Genomic DNA, 16106 nt, shown 5'->3' with positions numbered 1-16106 from the left:
CTCCCCTTTCGTAGGTCCCCCGGACAACAAACTTAGCACACTTGTAGAGGAAGAGTGGTGCTATATGTGTGTCAAGTTTGGGGTCCAGGCGACCTACGGCCGGCTGGTACTGGGTCCTCAAATTCCGGAAGATCAGGCGTAAAAAGGTGACTCAAGTATAAGCCGAGGGGGGCATTTTCAGCACAAAAAAAATTCCTGAAAAACTCGGCTTATACTCGAGTATATACGGTATATTCTTTGTAGATAAATGTCCAAATAAAGGACTCACAGTGTCTCAAAAATTGGCTATCACTTAAAAATACAGACAAAGTAATAATAATAATACTTCTGTGAATTATCATGTGCAATCCCCTAAATTTGCTTTCTGAGTAGGAGTTTTATAGCATGCCGGCAAAATTTAAAATGTTACTAGGATATTTTCCAAGTTGGATGTTCTTCACATAAGAATAGCGTGAATCGGGAAAATACCACAATTTTGTACACTTGATGGAGATTTATCATAGGAAATAAATACAGTGGAACCTTGGATTACGAGCATAATCCATTCCAAGAGAATGCTTGTAATCCAAAGCACTCACATATCAAAGCGAGTTTCCCCATAGAAGTCAATGCAAACGAAGATCATATGTTCCGCATTGACTTCTATGGCATGCAATACTGCATGTGGCCAGAGGTGGGGGGTACCAGAGAGCCTCGGAAATACTCTGGGACAGCTTGGCTGATCTTGGAAACCCTCAGCAAGATTCGGAAACACTCAGGAACTGGGTATTTCCGAATGGATCGGAACGGCTCTGAGTGTAACCGGCTCCCCTGCACCCCTGGCCAAATGCGGTACTGCACACCCAATTAGCATGAGTTCTGCTTGTTTTGCAAGACAACACTCGCAAACCAAGTCAGGATTTAGAGCCCTTTCACACTGCCAGCGCCTGAAAAATGCTGGTAAAGTGCTGCTAAAACTAGCGGCGCTTTACCAGCGTTTTTCGAGTGATAGCGGGGCGCATTTAACCCCCGCTGGTGGCTGAATAAAGGGTTAAAAGCGCACACAAAGCGCCGCTGCCCATTTATTTCAATGGGAAGGGGCGCTTTAGGAGTGGTGTAATCACCACTCCTAAAGCCCTGCAAAGAAGCTGCTTTCACAACTTTTTTTTGACGCCCTGCCAGCGCAGAGCCTCAGTGTGAAAGCACTCGGCTTTCACACTGGGATTGCAGATGAGGCGTCTTTCAGGAGCTTTACATGCGCTTTTTTTAGCGCTAAATCGCCTAAAAAAAATGCCCCAGTGTGAAAGTGGTCTTAAAAAAAAAAAAGTTGCTCGTAATTCAAAATGCTCATTAACCGCGTTCCACTGTACCTATTTACTATGATTGGCAGCTCCATCTAGTGACCATAGTGCAGTATTTTCCTGATTCACACTATTATTATTTTATTATTATTATTATTATTATACAGGATTTATAGCACCAATAGTTGCAAAGCGCTTTAAAATATACAATGGATGAAGAACATCCTACATAGCCTAGTCAATTTTGCTGGCATTCACATGAATGTACATGCAGTTTTGAAGGGAAAATAGCTCTGCACATTGTTTATAGATACACCCAAAGTGAAAACATAGGAACCCTGGGCCATATCAGGTTAGTGTTCAATTAGCGGACAAGCAGGGCGGCTGAGAAATTAAACTTCTGGATACTGCGCTCAGGGCAAAAGGGGTTTCCCCAATTTACAGAGCGAATTTCTTTCCTGCAATAGCTGCTAGCGATAGATGCATGTAAAATCAGGCAGGCTGGTTGTATCCAAGTTAATCTATGTCCATGCATGGTTTGAATCTCAGCCGGTCCCTTCTGAACCGGCCGAGATGCGAACTGTCTATGGTCAGCTTAAATTCAAGTGAGTGTTGGTGCAAATGAAATGATGATTTACAGACTACTCAGCTGTGAGAACAATGTGTAAGTGCTATTAATCAAACATCCTTCCCAGATTGAAGATGTCTGCACTGTAGACAACATTTATTTTTCCTTTTTTCTACATCTTTTATGTTATTATTGTATTGTCCGAAGTTCATATCCTTTTTATTCCAATAGAAAGCAAGAAACAGACTTGGCATTGGTCTTCAAACTTTTGGCACATCTTCATGTTCATCTCCTAAAACGAATGTACAAGGTTGGTAAATATACAGAACATACAGATTATGTGCGCTCTAAGAACATATACAATCTTACCAAAAGTATTGGGACACCAGCCTTTACATTCACATGAACTTTATTGGCATCCCAGTCTTAGTCTGTAGGGTTCAATATTGAGTCGGCCCACTCTTTGCAGTTATACCAGCTTCAACTCTTCTGGGAAGCTGTCCACAAGGTTTAGGAGTGTGTCTATGGGAATGTTTGACCATTCTTCCAGAAGAGCATTTGTGAGGTCAGGCACTGATGTGGTCTCCACTCTAATTCAACCCAAAGGTGTTCAATTAGGTGGAGGTCAGGACTCTGTGTAGACCAGTCAAGTTCTCCCACCCCAAACTCGCTCATCCTTGTCTTTATGGACCTTGCTTTGTGCACTAGTCCAAATCTTTTAGTAGAGGGGAGAATTATGGTGTGGAGTTGTTTTTCAGGGGTTGGACTTGGCCCCTTAGTTCCAGGCAAGGGAACTCTTCAGGCGTCAGCATACCAAAACATTTTGGACAATTTCATGCTCCCAACTTTTTGGAGACAGTTTGGGGATGGCTGCTTCCTGTTCCAACATGACTGGGCCCCAGAGCACAAAGCAAGGTCCATAAAGATATGGATGAGAGAGTTTGGGGCGAAGGAACTTGACTGGCCTGCACAGAGCCCTGACCTCAACCTAATAGAAAACCTTTAGGATGAATTTGAGCCAGGCCTTCTTGTCCAACATCAGTGCCTGACCTCACAAATGCATTTCTGGAAGAATAGTCAAACATTTCCATAGACACACTCCTAAACCTTGCGGACAGCCTTCCCAGAAGAGCTGAAGTTGTTATAGCTACAAAGGGTGGGCCAACTCAATATTGAACCCTACAGACTTAGACTGGGATGCCATTAAAGCTTGTGTGTGTAAAGGCAGGTGTCCCAATACTTTTGGTAACATAGTATTATATTTATTAGGGGTAAATAAATAACACTATGTAAATTCTACTAATGATAAAAAAAAATCGGTCTGTTTTCCTTCGGTCAAAAATTTTAAAACTTGCTTCAAAATCGAACCGATGGACCTCTGCCCGATCGGTCCAAACCGATGGTTAGTACACAAAAGCATCGGTTCAAAACCCGCGCATTCTCAGAATCAAGTCGACGCATGCTTGGAAGCATTGAACTTCGTTTTTTTTCAGCACGTCGTGTGTTTTACGTCACCGCGTTCTGACCTGATCGGATTTTCAACTGATGGTGTGTACACCCATCAGACCATCAGGCCACTTCAGCGGTGAACCGATGAAAACGGTCCGACGGACCATTCTCATCGGTTTGGAACGACCGTGTGTACGCGGCCTCAGTGTTTACAAATTAAAAACAATTTGTTTTTGCTAGAAAATTACTTAGAACCCCCAAACATTATATAAAAAACAATTCTAATGCCCTAGAGAATAAAATAGCGGTTGTTGCAATACTTTTTGTCACACCGTATTTGTGCAGCGGTCTTACAAGCACACTTTTTTTGGGAAAAAAAAACTTTTTTGAATCAAAAAAAATAAGACAACAGTAAATTTAGCCCATTTTTTTTTAGATTGTGAAAGATAATGTTATGCAGAGTAAATTGATACCCAACATGTCACGCTTCAAAATTGTGCCCGCTCGTGGATTGGCGTCAAACTTTTACCCTTAAAAATCTCCATAGGTGACAATTAAAAAATTCTACAGGTTGCATGTTTTGAGGTCTAGGGCTAGAATTATTTCTCTCGCTCTACCGATCGCGGCAATACCTCACATGTGTGATTTGAACACCATTTTCATATGCGGGCGCTGCTCACGTATGCGTTCGCTTCTGCGCGTGAGCTCGCCGGGACGGGGCGCTTTAAAAAATGTTTTTATTTTTTCCTTATTTATTTTAAAACTGTTTAAAAAAAAATGGTGTCACTTTTATTTCTATTACAAGGAATGTAAACATCTCTTGCAATAGAAAAAAGCATGACAGGTTTTCCTAAATATGAAAACTGGGGTCAAAAAGACATCAGATCTCATATTTGGACTTAAAGCGGTAGTTCACCCTCACTTGCATCATTTTTCCATCGAGACAGGCATTGTAGCGCGAGCTACAGTATGCCTGTCCCGATTTTTTTACCCCCGTACTCACTGTGTACCTGTACGATAAAGATTTCGGCTCCCGCGGGGAATGGGCGTGCCTAGGGAGAGGGAGGATGATTGACGGCCGGCCCTGGCACGTCACTCTCCCCGAAGACAGCCGGAGTAGGTCTCGGCTCTTCACGGCGCCTGCGCACAGGCTATGCGCAGGCGCCGTGAAGAGCCAAGCCTATTTCGGCTATTTCCGGAGAAGCTGGAAATCGGACATGTCCGCTCGGAGATTTTGGTCTGATGGTTGTACACACCATCAAACCAAAATCCCCGCAGACAGAATACGCGGCGACGTGACGGCGACGATGACCCGGCGACGTGCGCAAACCCGGAAGTTAAATGCTTCCACGCATGCGTCGAATCACTACGACGTCATGTGCGGGTTCTCAGCCAGCGGACATGTCCGATAAGTCATACTGACCATTAGCATGCTAAGAAACAGTTGTCCGCTGGAAACCTGTCCGGTCGGCCGGAAAATTGTCCGGTCGGCCCTACACACGACCGAACATGTCCGCGGGAACTGGTCCGACGGACCAGTTTCAGCGGACATGTTCGGTCGTGTGTACGAGGCCTCAGAAGTATGGACGGAAGTGACGTTTTGACATTGCTTCCTCCCCGCTATGGTATGGAGACGGGTGGGGGCCACTTGTATCCCTACCTAACAGGACACAGGACCCAATCACCTCCGCTACTGACGGCTCCGGTTAGCGGCAGAGGGCACGGGAGAGCGGCGGGAGAGAGCCCCTCTCCCGCTGCCGATAATGGTGAACTTGCGGCGAATCCGCCGCAGAGACCACCATTATTGTAAACAGGACCATCCACTGGAAAGATGCTGCTGCTGTTACTGAGATATCCATATTTAAAGTGCCGACGTATATATACAGCGGGCGGTCGTCTAGTGGTTAAGTAGTAAAAAAAAACAGAGTTTAGTGTCACTTTAAATATATTCCATTCAGATTATTATTTTTTTAACTACAGTTTACATGACAGTTTGGCATAAAAAGTTTGTTACCGATTGATGTTCAGGTTGAAGATCTCTTTTGGCTGTTGCCTTGACTGGCCTTGTCGCAGGGCAATTGGAGCGGAACATGATGAAATTAATAATAGGCGCTCACCAAACAAAGCCCCCTCAACAGCGGGCAGAGTGCAGCCAGGCGATTGTGCAGCGAGGCCTCTCCCCGTAGAAAGTAAGTTATTTAGTGAGCCAGACATGGTTCCATTAAAGCGTGTTGGTTTTTTGTTGGGTGAACTTTCTGACAAAAAAGAAATAAATTTACTTAAATTTTTTTTTTTTATTAAATATAAAAAAAGTGCAGTAACTTTTTAAAGACCCCTCGTATTTAAAGGCATATTCATTTATACACACATACAGTATAGCTAAAGAATCAGAGAGAGTCTCATTGAATATTATATAAATGAATACTATCATGTACAGCATAGGATATTATTCACATATAGCATAACATATAAACGATCTCCAAAAAAATTATATTTTTTGTTTTCATGGATAGCCTATAAAAAGGTCTTCAACACTACAGAACAAAACAAGTTGAAAGTGACCAACTACTAGAAACAGTGGGGCAGATTCAGGTACCTTTGCGCAGTTTTTACGGAGGCGCAGGGCAACGTTTTTGCCCTGCGCCCCCGCAAATTTTCTGCGCTACCCGCGATTCACAGAGCAGTAGCTCCGTAAATTGCATGGGCGCTCCGGCAAAATGCCGTAGGGGGCGGGAAACATTTAAATTAGGCGCGTTCCCGCGCCGATCGTAGAGCGCATGCTCTGTCGGGAAACTTTCTCGACGTGCATTGCGGCAAATGACGTCGCAAGGACGTCATTGGCTTCAAAGTGAACGTGAATGGCGTCCAGCGCCATTCACGATTCACTTACGCAAACTACGTAAAGTTCAAATTTCGCGACGCGGGAACAACGGGTATAAGTAACATTGGCTGCCCCTGCTAATAGCAGGGGCAGCCTTACGCGAAAACCGCTGTACGCAAACGACGTAAACTGCGTACGCAGGGCTCGCGTAACGTTGTGAATCGGCGTTAGTATGCAATTTGCATACTATACGCTGAGCACAACGGGAACGCCACCTAGCGGCCATCGCAAGAATGCAGCCTAAGATATGCGGGCATAAGAGCCTTATGCCATGCATATCTTAGACTGCAGTCGGCGTAACGAGGTTCCTGAATCAGGAGCATTCGTTACGCCGGCGCAAGTAAGCAATTGCGCTGCGTAACTATGGTTACGCAGGCGCAATTGCTTTTTGAATCTGGGCCAGTGAGAGAAAAAGTATGTTTGCCCACTGAAAAAATTATGGGGCAGATCCACAGAGCGAGTACGCCAGCGTATCTACTGATACGCCGGCGTACATTCAAATTTCCCGCATCGTATCTTTGTTTTGAATCCTCAAACCAAGATACGACGGCATCTGGGTTAGATCCGACAGGCGTACGTCTTCATACGCCTTCGTATCTAAGATGCAATTCTTCGGCGTCCGCTGGGTGGCGTTGACGTCGTTTTCCGCGTCGAGTATGCAAAATAGCTATTTCCGACGATCCACGAACGTACGAGCGGCCGTCACATTTTTTTAAGGCGTCTCTAGTCGGCTTTTTTCGGCGTATAGTTAAAGCTGGTAATTCGTGGAGTATAATTAAACCTGCTATGTTAAGTATGGCCGTCGTTCCCGCGTTTAATTTGAAATGTTTTTATTCGTTTGCGTAAGTCGTCCGTGAATCGGGATGGACGTAATTTACGTCCACGTCAAAACAATGACATCCTTGCAACGTCATTTAGCGCAATGCACGGCGGGAAATTCGGCATGCGCAGTTCGTTCGGCGCGGGGACGCGCTTCATTTAAATGAAACACGCCCCCTACTCGCCGCATTTGAATTCCGCGCCGTTACGCCGCTTGAGATACACTACGCTGCCGTAACTTACGGCGCAAAATCTTTATGGATTCGAACCAAAGCCAGGTAAGGTACGGCGGCGTAGCGTATCTCATATACGATGCGCCGGGGCAGATCTTTGTGGATCTGCCCCTATCAGTCTATAATTAAAATGGTCGGTTTATTTTAACAGTGAGAGACAGAATAACAAAAAATATCCAGAAAAACGCATTTAAAAAAAAGTTATAAATTGATTTGCATTTTAATGAGTGAAATAAGTATTTGATCCCCTATCAATCAGCAAGATTTCTGTCTCCCAGGTGTCTTCTATACAGGGAACAAGCTGAGATTAGGAGCACTCTCTTAAAGTGGAGGTTCCACCTAAAAAAAAATATTCCACCAAAAATAAAAAATAAATCTAAAAAAAATAATATTCCACCAAAAATCTAAAAAAAAAAATAAATAAAAAAAAATAGGATTTTTATAACAGCTTACCTGTAAAATCCTTTTCTTGAAGTACATCACGGGACACAGAGAAGCATAGTAATTACTATGTGGGTTATAGAGAGTACCTTCAGGTGTGGACACTGGCACGCCCTTAAGGCAAGAAGTTCCCTCCCCTATATAACCCCTCCCATACCGGGAGTGCCTCAGTTTTGTAGCAAGCAATAAGTGTCCCAAATACCCCAAAAGAGGGGCGGGTGCTCTGTGTCCCGTGATGTACTTCAAGAAAAGGATTTTACAGGTAAGCTGTTATAAAAATCCTATTTTCTTTATCGTACATCACGGGACACAGAGAAGCATAGTAATTACTATGTGGGACGTCCTAAAGCAATGCTATGAGGGGAGGGAGACCCCAAGAAATAAGCCGGGCGCCATCAGACATGAGGAATCAAACTGCAGCCTGCAGCACACTGCGCCCAAAGGCGCTCTCCTCATTCTTTCTTATGTCCAATTGATAAAACTTAGTGAAAGTATGGACAGACGACCATGTCGCGGCCTTGCAGACTTGAGCCATGGAGGCTTGATGATGCACTGCCCAGGAAGTACCCACCGCTCTAGTGGAATGTGCTTTAACCTTAAACGGGGGAACCTTTCCCCTCAAGCCATAGGCTTGAGTAATGACCTGCCGAATCCATTTGGAGATAGTGGACTTCGACGCTGCCTGCCCACATCTGGGACCTTCTGGCAGGATAAACAATGTATCAGTTTTCCGGACCTGAGCAGTAGCCTTAAGATAGATCTTAACTGCTCTTAATACATCTAGCGTATGTAAAGACTTCTCCCTTGCAGAACTAGGTTCTGAGAAAAAAGACGGGAGAACAAGATCCTGATTCAAATGAAATTTTGAAACAACTTTAGGTAGGAAAGCCGGGTGGGGCCGTAGGACCACTCTATCCTTATGGAATATAAGGTACGGTTCCTTACAAGACAAGGCCGCCAACTCCGAAACCCTCCTGGCGGAGGTTATGGCTACCAAAAATATCACCTTCCTGGTCAGAAGGACCAAAGGAATATGAGCCAAGGGCTCAAATGGTTGTTTCTGTAAGACAGAAAGGACCAGATTCAGATCCCATGGACACAAGGGAATCTTGACTGGTGGACTAAGCCGGATCACACCTTGCAAAAAGGTTTTAATCAGGGAATGTGTAGCTAGTGGCCTTTGGAAAAAAATCGATAAGGCCGAGATCTGGCCCTTAATGGTGCTTAGGGCCAACTTCATGTCTGCCCCTAACTGCAGAAACTCCAGAATTCTGCCAATGAGATACCTCCGGGGATGCCAACCCCTGGTCTCGCACCAGGCCACATAAGATTTCCAAACTCGGTAATAGATAAGTCTGGATGCCGGTTTTCTGGCATTAATCAAAGTAGATGCCACCGCATTAGAGAGACCCCTTTTCTTTAAGATATGGGACTCAATAGCCAAACCGTCAAATTGAGAGACGGTAAGGAAGGATGGAATATTGGCCCCTGGGACAATAGGTCTGGCCGAAGCGGAAGGGACCACGGTTGCCCCACGTACATCCTTACAATGTCCGCGAACCAGGCCCTTCTGGGCCACGCTGGAGCCACCAGAATCACTGGTCTTCCTTCCGACTTTACCCTGCGAAGAAGACGGGGTAATAATTGCAGCGGAGGAAACGCATACATTAGGGAGAACTGGTCCCATGGGAACACCAGTGCATCCGTGCCGTAAGCAAGTGGATCCCTTGTCCGGGACAGAAAGTTGCCCACCCTTGCATTGAACCTTGATGCAAAGAGATCGACATCTGGTGTTCCCCACCTCTGACAAATGCTCTGGAAGATGTCGGGGTGAAGAGTCCATTCCCCTGGAAGCACCTGTTGGCGGCTTAGGTAGTCTGCTCGCCAATTGTCTATTCCCGGAATGAACACTGCAGAAATGCATGGGACATATTTCTCTGCCCAGGTCAGGATTCGATTCACCTCTCTTTGGGCTGCACGACTTCTTGTGCCCCCCTGGTGATTTATGTATGCCACGGCAGTGACATTGTCTGATTGAATCCTGACCGGAAGACCCTTCAACCTGTCTGACCAAGCTGACAGGGCTAGATAGACTGCTCGAATTTCCAGCAGATTTATGGGTAGAGACCTCTCGGAGGCTGACCATTTCCCCTGGAGAGACAAACCTCCCAGGACTGCACCCCAGCCTAGCAGACTGGCGTCCGTGGTCACAATCTGCCATGTCACGGGAACAAAGGACTTCCCCTTTAGCAGGTTCCGGGGAACCAGCCACCAACAAAGGCTCTGCCGGACTGACCGGGAGAGAGACATAGGGAGATCCAAGGCTTGAACCTTTTTGTTCCAAGCGGACAGAATGGCATGTTGAAGCTCCCTTGAGTGGAACTGCGCAAATGGGACGGCCTCGAACGAGGCTACCATCTTTCCCAGTAACCTCATACAGAGGCGAATGGGAGGCTGACGCTTTGCTTTGACTAGTTGAACTAGTTCTCTTAAAGCCTCGAACTTCCTTTGGGGCAGTAGGACCCTTTTTAGCTTTGTGTCTATGAGTAGACCCAAATATTCGAGCCTTTGCACAGGCATTAAGGCTGACTTGTCCAGGTTGAGAACCCAACCCATGGATTCCAGAAATTTTACGGTTCTGTGTACCGCTGAGTTTAGATCGGCCACTGACCGGTCTACTACCAATAGGTCGTCTAGATAGGCTACTATGGATATGCCTTGAGACCTTAGATAGGCTAACAGTGGAGCCAATACTTTCGTGAAAACACGAGGAGCGGTGGCCAGACCAAAAGGTAAGGCCACGAACTGGAAGTGGCGCTGATTTACCGCGAAGCGAAGCAGCTTCTGATGGTCGAGAAGGATAGGAACGTGCAAGTATGCGTCCTTTATATCGATGGACGCTAGTAGTTCCCCTCCTTGCAGGGAGGCCACCACTGACCTGATCGATTCCATCCGGAATGATTGGACCCTTAGGAACTTGTTTAAGGCCTTGAGGTCCAGGATGGGTCTTACATCCCCGTTTGGTTTGGGGACGGTGAAGAGATTGGAATAAAACCCCAAACCTTGTTCTTCCACTGGCAGCTCTCTGATTACCCCTTGGGATAACAGATGATCTAAGGCCAATGCTAAGGACCTTCTTTTGCCGAGGTCCTTTGGGACGCTCGAGGTTAAGAAGCGCGGCGGAGGAAATTCGCTCAACTCCAGCTTGTAGCCCCCGGAGACCGTAGAGAGGACCCACCTGTCTTGGATCCTGTCTAGCCAAGCCTCCGCAAACAGCTGAAGCCTTCCCCCCACCCGGCTGAGTGGGGGAGAAGCTTCATAATGCTGACTTAGTTGCTGGCTTGGCCTGTGGCTTACGGTTCCAAGGCTTTTTGGAAGCCTGAGGCTGGCCCTGCGGCTTCCCACCTGCATTGAATCGTCCAGGAGGCCGTCGGAACTGCCTGGTACCGGAAGTACTAGGGATAGGAGAGGAGGATCGCTTAAAGGAGGGGGGACCCCTAAACCTTTTCTTTACTGGCAACAGTGTACTTTTGCCACTGGAAATTTTCTGAATGTAAGCATCCAGATCTTCCCCAAACAAACGCTCTCCATGAAAGGGAAACCCCGCCAGTAATTTTTTACACGGGGCTTCAGCAGACCAGTTCTTCAGCCAGAGTAACCTGCGCATATGAACTAGCGAGAGAGTGAGACGTGAGGACTGCTGAATGGAGTCCTTAATAGCATCTATGGCAAAACATAATGCTCTGGGAAACTCAGCCAAATTCTGGGCCTGTTGTGCCGGCAATTCCTTTAAGACCCCTTTAAACTGGTCCTTCAAGGCCTGGCAAATCCCAATAGCCGCAATTGCAGGCTGGGTTATTCCTCTCGCCGAAGCAAAAGAGGTTTTTAATAAAGTCTCTAATCTCTTGTCTGTCGGATCTTTGAATACCAGAACATTGTCTACTGGACAGGTCAAAGATTTGTTTACGCAGGACACAGCTGCGTCAACCTTGGGGATGCCCCATTTTTTAGTGAATTGTTCCTCCATGGGGTATAAAACCGAAAACTTCTTAGGAGGAAGAAAATATCTATCTGGATGTTCCCAATCCTTGTAGATAAGCCCTTCCAGCAGGGGGTGAACCGGGAAGGAATAATTAGCTTGAGGAGCTTTTAAGGAGCCTAAAGATGAGACTGCACTTGAAGCTGGCTCTGAAAGTGGCAACTTGAAGGCCGAACGGACCATCTCAGTGAGGGACTGGACCAACAATTTTTCGGATTGCGACGCCGAAAAGGGTTCTCCCAAAGTGGAATCCTCAGAGTCCACTACTTCCAGCTGACCTTCTGCCAGATCTCCAGAGGGTAAATCAACCTCTTCTGAGGATGCATGCCCCAAATCGAGGGACTCCTCAGAGGGAGAGGGGGACCTTGTGCGTTTTTCCCTTGAGAGAGAGGATGCAATCAAGGTCGCTAATCTCTGCTCCAGACCCCCCATAGCTGAGGCCAGAGCCTCCTGTGTCACAAAAACTGGAGCAAGTGGGACAAGGGCAGAACAGGCATCTGACAGCCCTGATGGTTCACCCTGGGCCTCCTTCAATTTTTCAGGAGAGGAAGCAGCCGTAGGAGCATGCCCGAGATCCTCTGAGCCAGATGGCGATCCCTTTGCTTTTTTGCTTCTAGTCCCTGAGCCTTTAGCCATGATAAAGCTGAGGTACTCACAATAGTTGCAACTACTTGCGAACCTATAGACCAGCACTGACGCTGCTATTTGATGGTTGGCAAGGTGCAGAGCCCACTATGCGCCTTAAGATTAGATTATTGTAATGCTTTGTACCTGGGTTTACCTAATAACATCATGCACAAATTACAGCTTATTCAGAATGCCGCTGCGAGGCTACTCACGGGTGTTGGTCGTCGTGACCACATCACGCCATCGCTGAGAGCCCTGCATTGGCTACCCGTGAAGGAACGGGTTCTGTTTAAGACTGGATGCATGGTGCACAGGGCTACCCATGGCAAGGGGCCAGTGTACCTGCAGGAAAAATTCACCAAGTATGTGCCCAACCGTACCTTAAGGTCGGCTAATTTGGAAACTTTGGTGATTCCTAAATTTCGTAAGAAAAAATGCGGAGGGAGGACGAGTGCGGTCCAGGGAGCACAGTTTTGGAACTCCCTGCCTCTAAAATTAAGGCTTGAGAATGATCTTTTTAAGTTCAGGAAGCTTTTAAAAACTGAGCTTTTCAGTCTAGCCTATGGAATTACATAGGTTTTTATAGTTCTTTGATCTGCTACTATTTTAAATTTGATCTGTTCCGCTGCCTGTGTGTGTTTTTTTGGTTGTTGCTGTATTGTTGTTCTCGGCGCATCGAGGCCTACGGGTAACTGACTGCGTTTTGTACTTTTTTGTACTTTTAAGAATTTTAATAAATAAATAAATAAAAATTAAGCAAATGTCACTGTCCACCACCAGTACTAAATACTGAAGTATGTGCACAAGATCTCTGTGTCCACCGTCAGCCAGAACCAGTTAGGTGGACTGGAGCATATAAGGACTAGGTGTATCACCTGACCTGCTCTGTCCTGTAATCTCAAGTCTCATAGAGAACAGCTGAGATAGACCCCCTGCGCGCATGCGCGCGCGCGCCGCTGTTAGGCGTGCACCACGAGGCTACGCGCGCACACGTAGCCGCACGCACATGTCGTCACACGCATCTCACGGAGCACGCCGCGCACATTCGTGCGCATCGAAGCAGCGTACAAAAAATTCATTTGTGCGCGCGCGTGCGCCTAAGACACATCAATGTCGCGCGCGCATGACGCTACGCGCTCATGCATGAGGATGGAACACCACAGCTCCATGTGAGAACCAGGTAAGCCAAGTGAAGCCAAACATTTTGGACAATTTTTTTCTGCTTTTAACCTGCACAGGAGGGGCTAACTACCTGACTAGAGATACCCCTCCTCCCCACAACACACAGGACCATATAGGAGAAGCACAGACAGTTAGCTTTAGGCAAACATAATGGCTCAAATAAAGGAAGGTTACTCCTAGGACCAAGTCCTGAAGCACCTTCACTTACCTGATCCAACGCTGCAGGACTCTGCCTAACAGACAGTCCAATCTTCACCCATCACGGAGAGCAGCGTCTATAGACCTTCAGGGACCGGGGTCCATGGACAGGAACACCACACCCCTGGACCCATATCGCACCCTGTCAGTAAACTTTTGGTATTAGGAAATTGACCAAAGTACTGAATAACCAGGATCCAGCTCTCAAAGAGAAGCATTACAGGCCAAACCCCGTTCTTCTTAACCGGGGCCCGGGTACCGTCCACTTTGGCTCAGAAGCACTTTGGACGGTTCCGGATTTCATGGAGGCTTTTTACATCCAATATGGATCCCTCCAGTGGAGCTCCTTGGAGCACATGTTCACTCGTGACCAACACCTTAGACACTGGCAAAAAACTGAGGCACTCCCGGTATGGGAGGGGTTATATAGGGGAGGGAACTTCTTGCCTTAAGGGCGTGCCAGTGTCCACACCTGAAGGTACTCTCTATAACCCACATAGTAATTACTATGCTTCTCTGTGTCCCGTGATGTACGATAAAGAAAAAAATTTACTCACCCTAAATAGCTGTTGCTATGCGGAAGTGCCAAATCTGCCTCTTCATCCTCCGCGGTGGATTCTCTTCCTCCTCCTACACTGGGTGTCTTCTTGTGAATGGGGCGCGCTGCATTCTGTGAATTGTGTGTGTCCCTGAAAGCAGGCGGCCCATTGACAAAGCGCCGCGCTGCTTGCGCATGTGCAGGAGGAAACGTGCAGTGAAGCCGTACGGCTTCACTGCCTGTTTCCCTTACTGTGGATGGCGGTGCTTGGAGCTGCCAGGATCGAGGATCGGCCTCGGCGGGGGCCGACATCGCTGGCGGCTAGGACAGGTAAGTGTCCTTATTAAAAGTCAGCAGCTACAGTGTTAGTAGCTGCTGACTTTTATTTTTTATTTTTTTTTGTAATGGAACAACCACTTTAAAGAGGAAGTAAACCCAGGAAAAAAACAAACAAACACCACCTGCAAGACAAAGGCATAATGAGCTAGTATGCACAGCATGCTAGCTCATTTTGTAATACTTACCTCCGATCAAAGCCCCCGCAGCCATCCTCTTCCAAACCCCGGGCAGCTGACATCTTGCCCAGGGGTTACTTCCATGTATCGTGGCTCCGTCGCTCTGATTGGCCGGAGCCGCGATGATGTCACTCCTGCGCATGTGCGCGGGAGCCGGCAGTGATGGCACGGCCTCAATGAGGAACGGCACACTACAATGCGCCTGCGCCGCTGTCTACGGCACCGTAGACAGCGGCGCCCGTGATTATAGTAAATATCTCCTAAACCGTAGAGGTTTAGGAGATATTTCAAGCACCTACAGATAAGCCTTAATCTAGGCTTACCTGTAGATTTAAGTGGTTTAAGTGGTTGTAAAGGGTTTACAACCACTTTAAAGGGAGTGCTCCTAATCTCAGCTTGTTACCTGTATAGAAGACATCTGTCCACAGAAGCAATCAATCAATGAGATTCAAATCTCTCCACCATGGCCAAGACCAAAGAGCTGTCCAAGGATGTCGGGGACAAGATTGTAGACCTACACAAGACTGGAATGGGCTACAAGACCATCACAAAGCAGCTTAGTTAGAGGATGACAACAGTTGGTGTGATTATTCGCAAATTGAAGAAACACAAAATCACTGTCAATCTCTCTCAGTGGAGTTTCAATGATCATGAGAACGGTGAGGAATCAGCCCAGAACTACACAGGAGAATCTTGTCAAAGCAGCTGGAACCATAGTCACCAAGAAAACAATTGGTAACACACTACGCCGTGAAGGACTGAAATGTTGCAAGAAAGCACATGTACAGGTCCGTCTGGAGTTTGCTAATGATCATCTGAATGATTCAGAGGAGAACTGGGTGAAAGTGTTGTGGTCAGATAAGACCAAATTTTGAGCTTGTTGGCATCAACTCAACTTGCTGTGTTCGGAGGAGGGGGAATGCTGCCCATGACCCCAAGAACACCATCCCCACTGTCAAACATGGAGGTTTAAACATTATGCTTTGGGGTGTTTTTCTGCTAAGGGGACAGGACAACTTCACTGCAGGGAAGTAGACGGGGCCATTTACTGTCAAATCTTGGGTGAGAACCTCCATCCCTCAGCCAGGGCATTGAAAATGGGCGGTGGATGGGTATTCCAAGATGACAATAACTTAAAACATATGGCCAAGGCAACAATGGAGTGGCTCAGGAGGAAGCACATTATGGTCCTGGAGTGGCCTAGCCAGTCTCCAGACCTTAATCCCATAGAAAATATGTGGAGGGAGTTGAAGGTTTGAGTTACCAAACGTCAGCCTCGAAACCTTAATGATTTGAAGAGTCATGCTTACTATAATTACCCGATTAGCACCACCAT

The 16106-nt window shown here is 46.8% G+C and overlaps 1 protein-coding gene across 2 annotated transcripts in view; it reads right to left on the bottom strand.

Annotated features, from left to right (window-relative positions):
• Positions 1 to 1968: 1968 nt before the first annotated feature.
• Positions 1969 to 16106, bottom strand: part of TTLL6 (tubulin tyrosine ligase like 6) — an 81562-nt gene continuing 67424 nt past the window's right edge. For both annotated transcript variants that reach the window (XM_040342467.1, XM_040342466.1), the window contains exons 15-16: positions 5312 to 5552; positions 1969 to 2140 (exon numbers count right to left, since the gene is read on the bottom strand). In XM_040342467.1, coding sequence (XP_040198401.1) covers positions 2134 to 2140; positions 5312 to 5552 — 248 coding nt within the window. In that variant the 3' untranslated portion in view covers positions 1969 to 2133. The remainder of the gene's footprint in view (positions 2141 to 5311; positions 5553 to 16106) is intronic.

The sequence above is a fragment of the Rana temporaria genome, chromosome 3 (assembly GCF_905171775.1).
Source record: "Rana temporaria chromosome 3, aRanTem1.1, whole genome shotgun sequence".
Lineage (NCBI taxonomy): Eukaryota > Metazoa > Chordata > Amphibia > Anura > Ranidae > Rana > Rana temporaria.
Note: the sequence above shows the minus strand (reverse complement) of the source record. Positions and strands in the feature narration are given on the sequence as shown.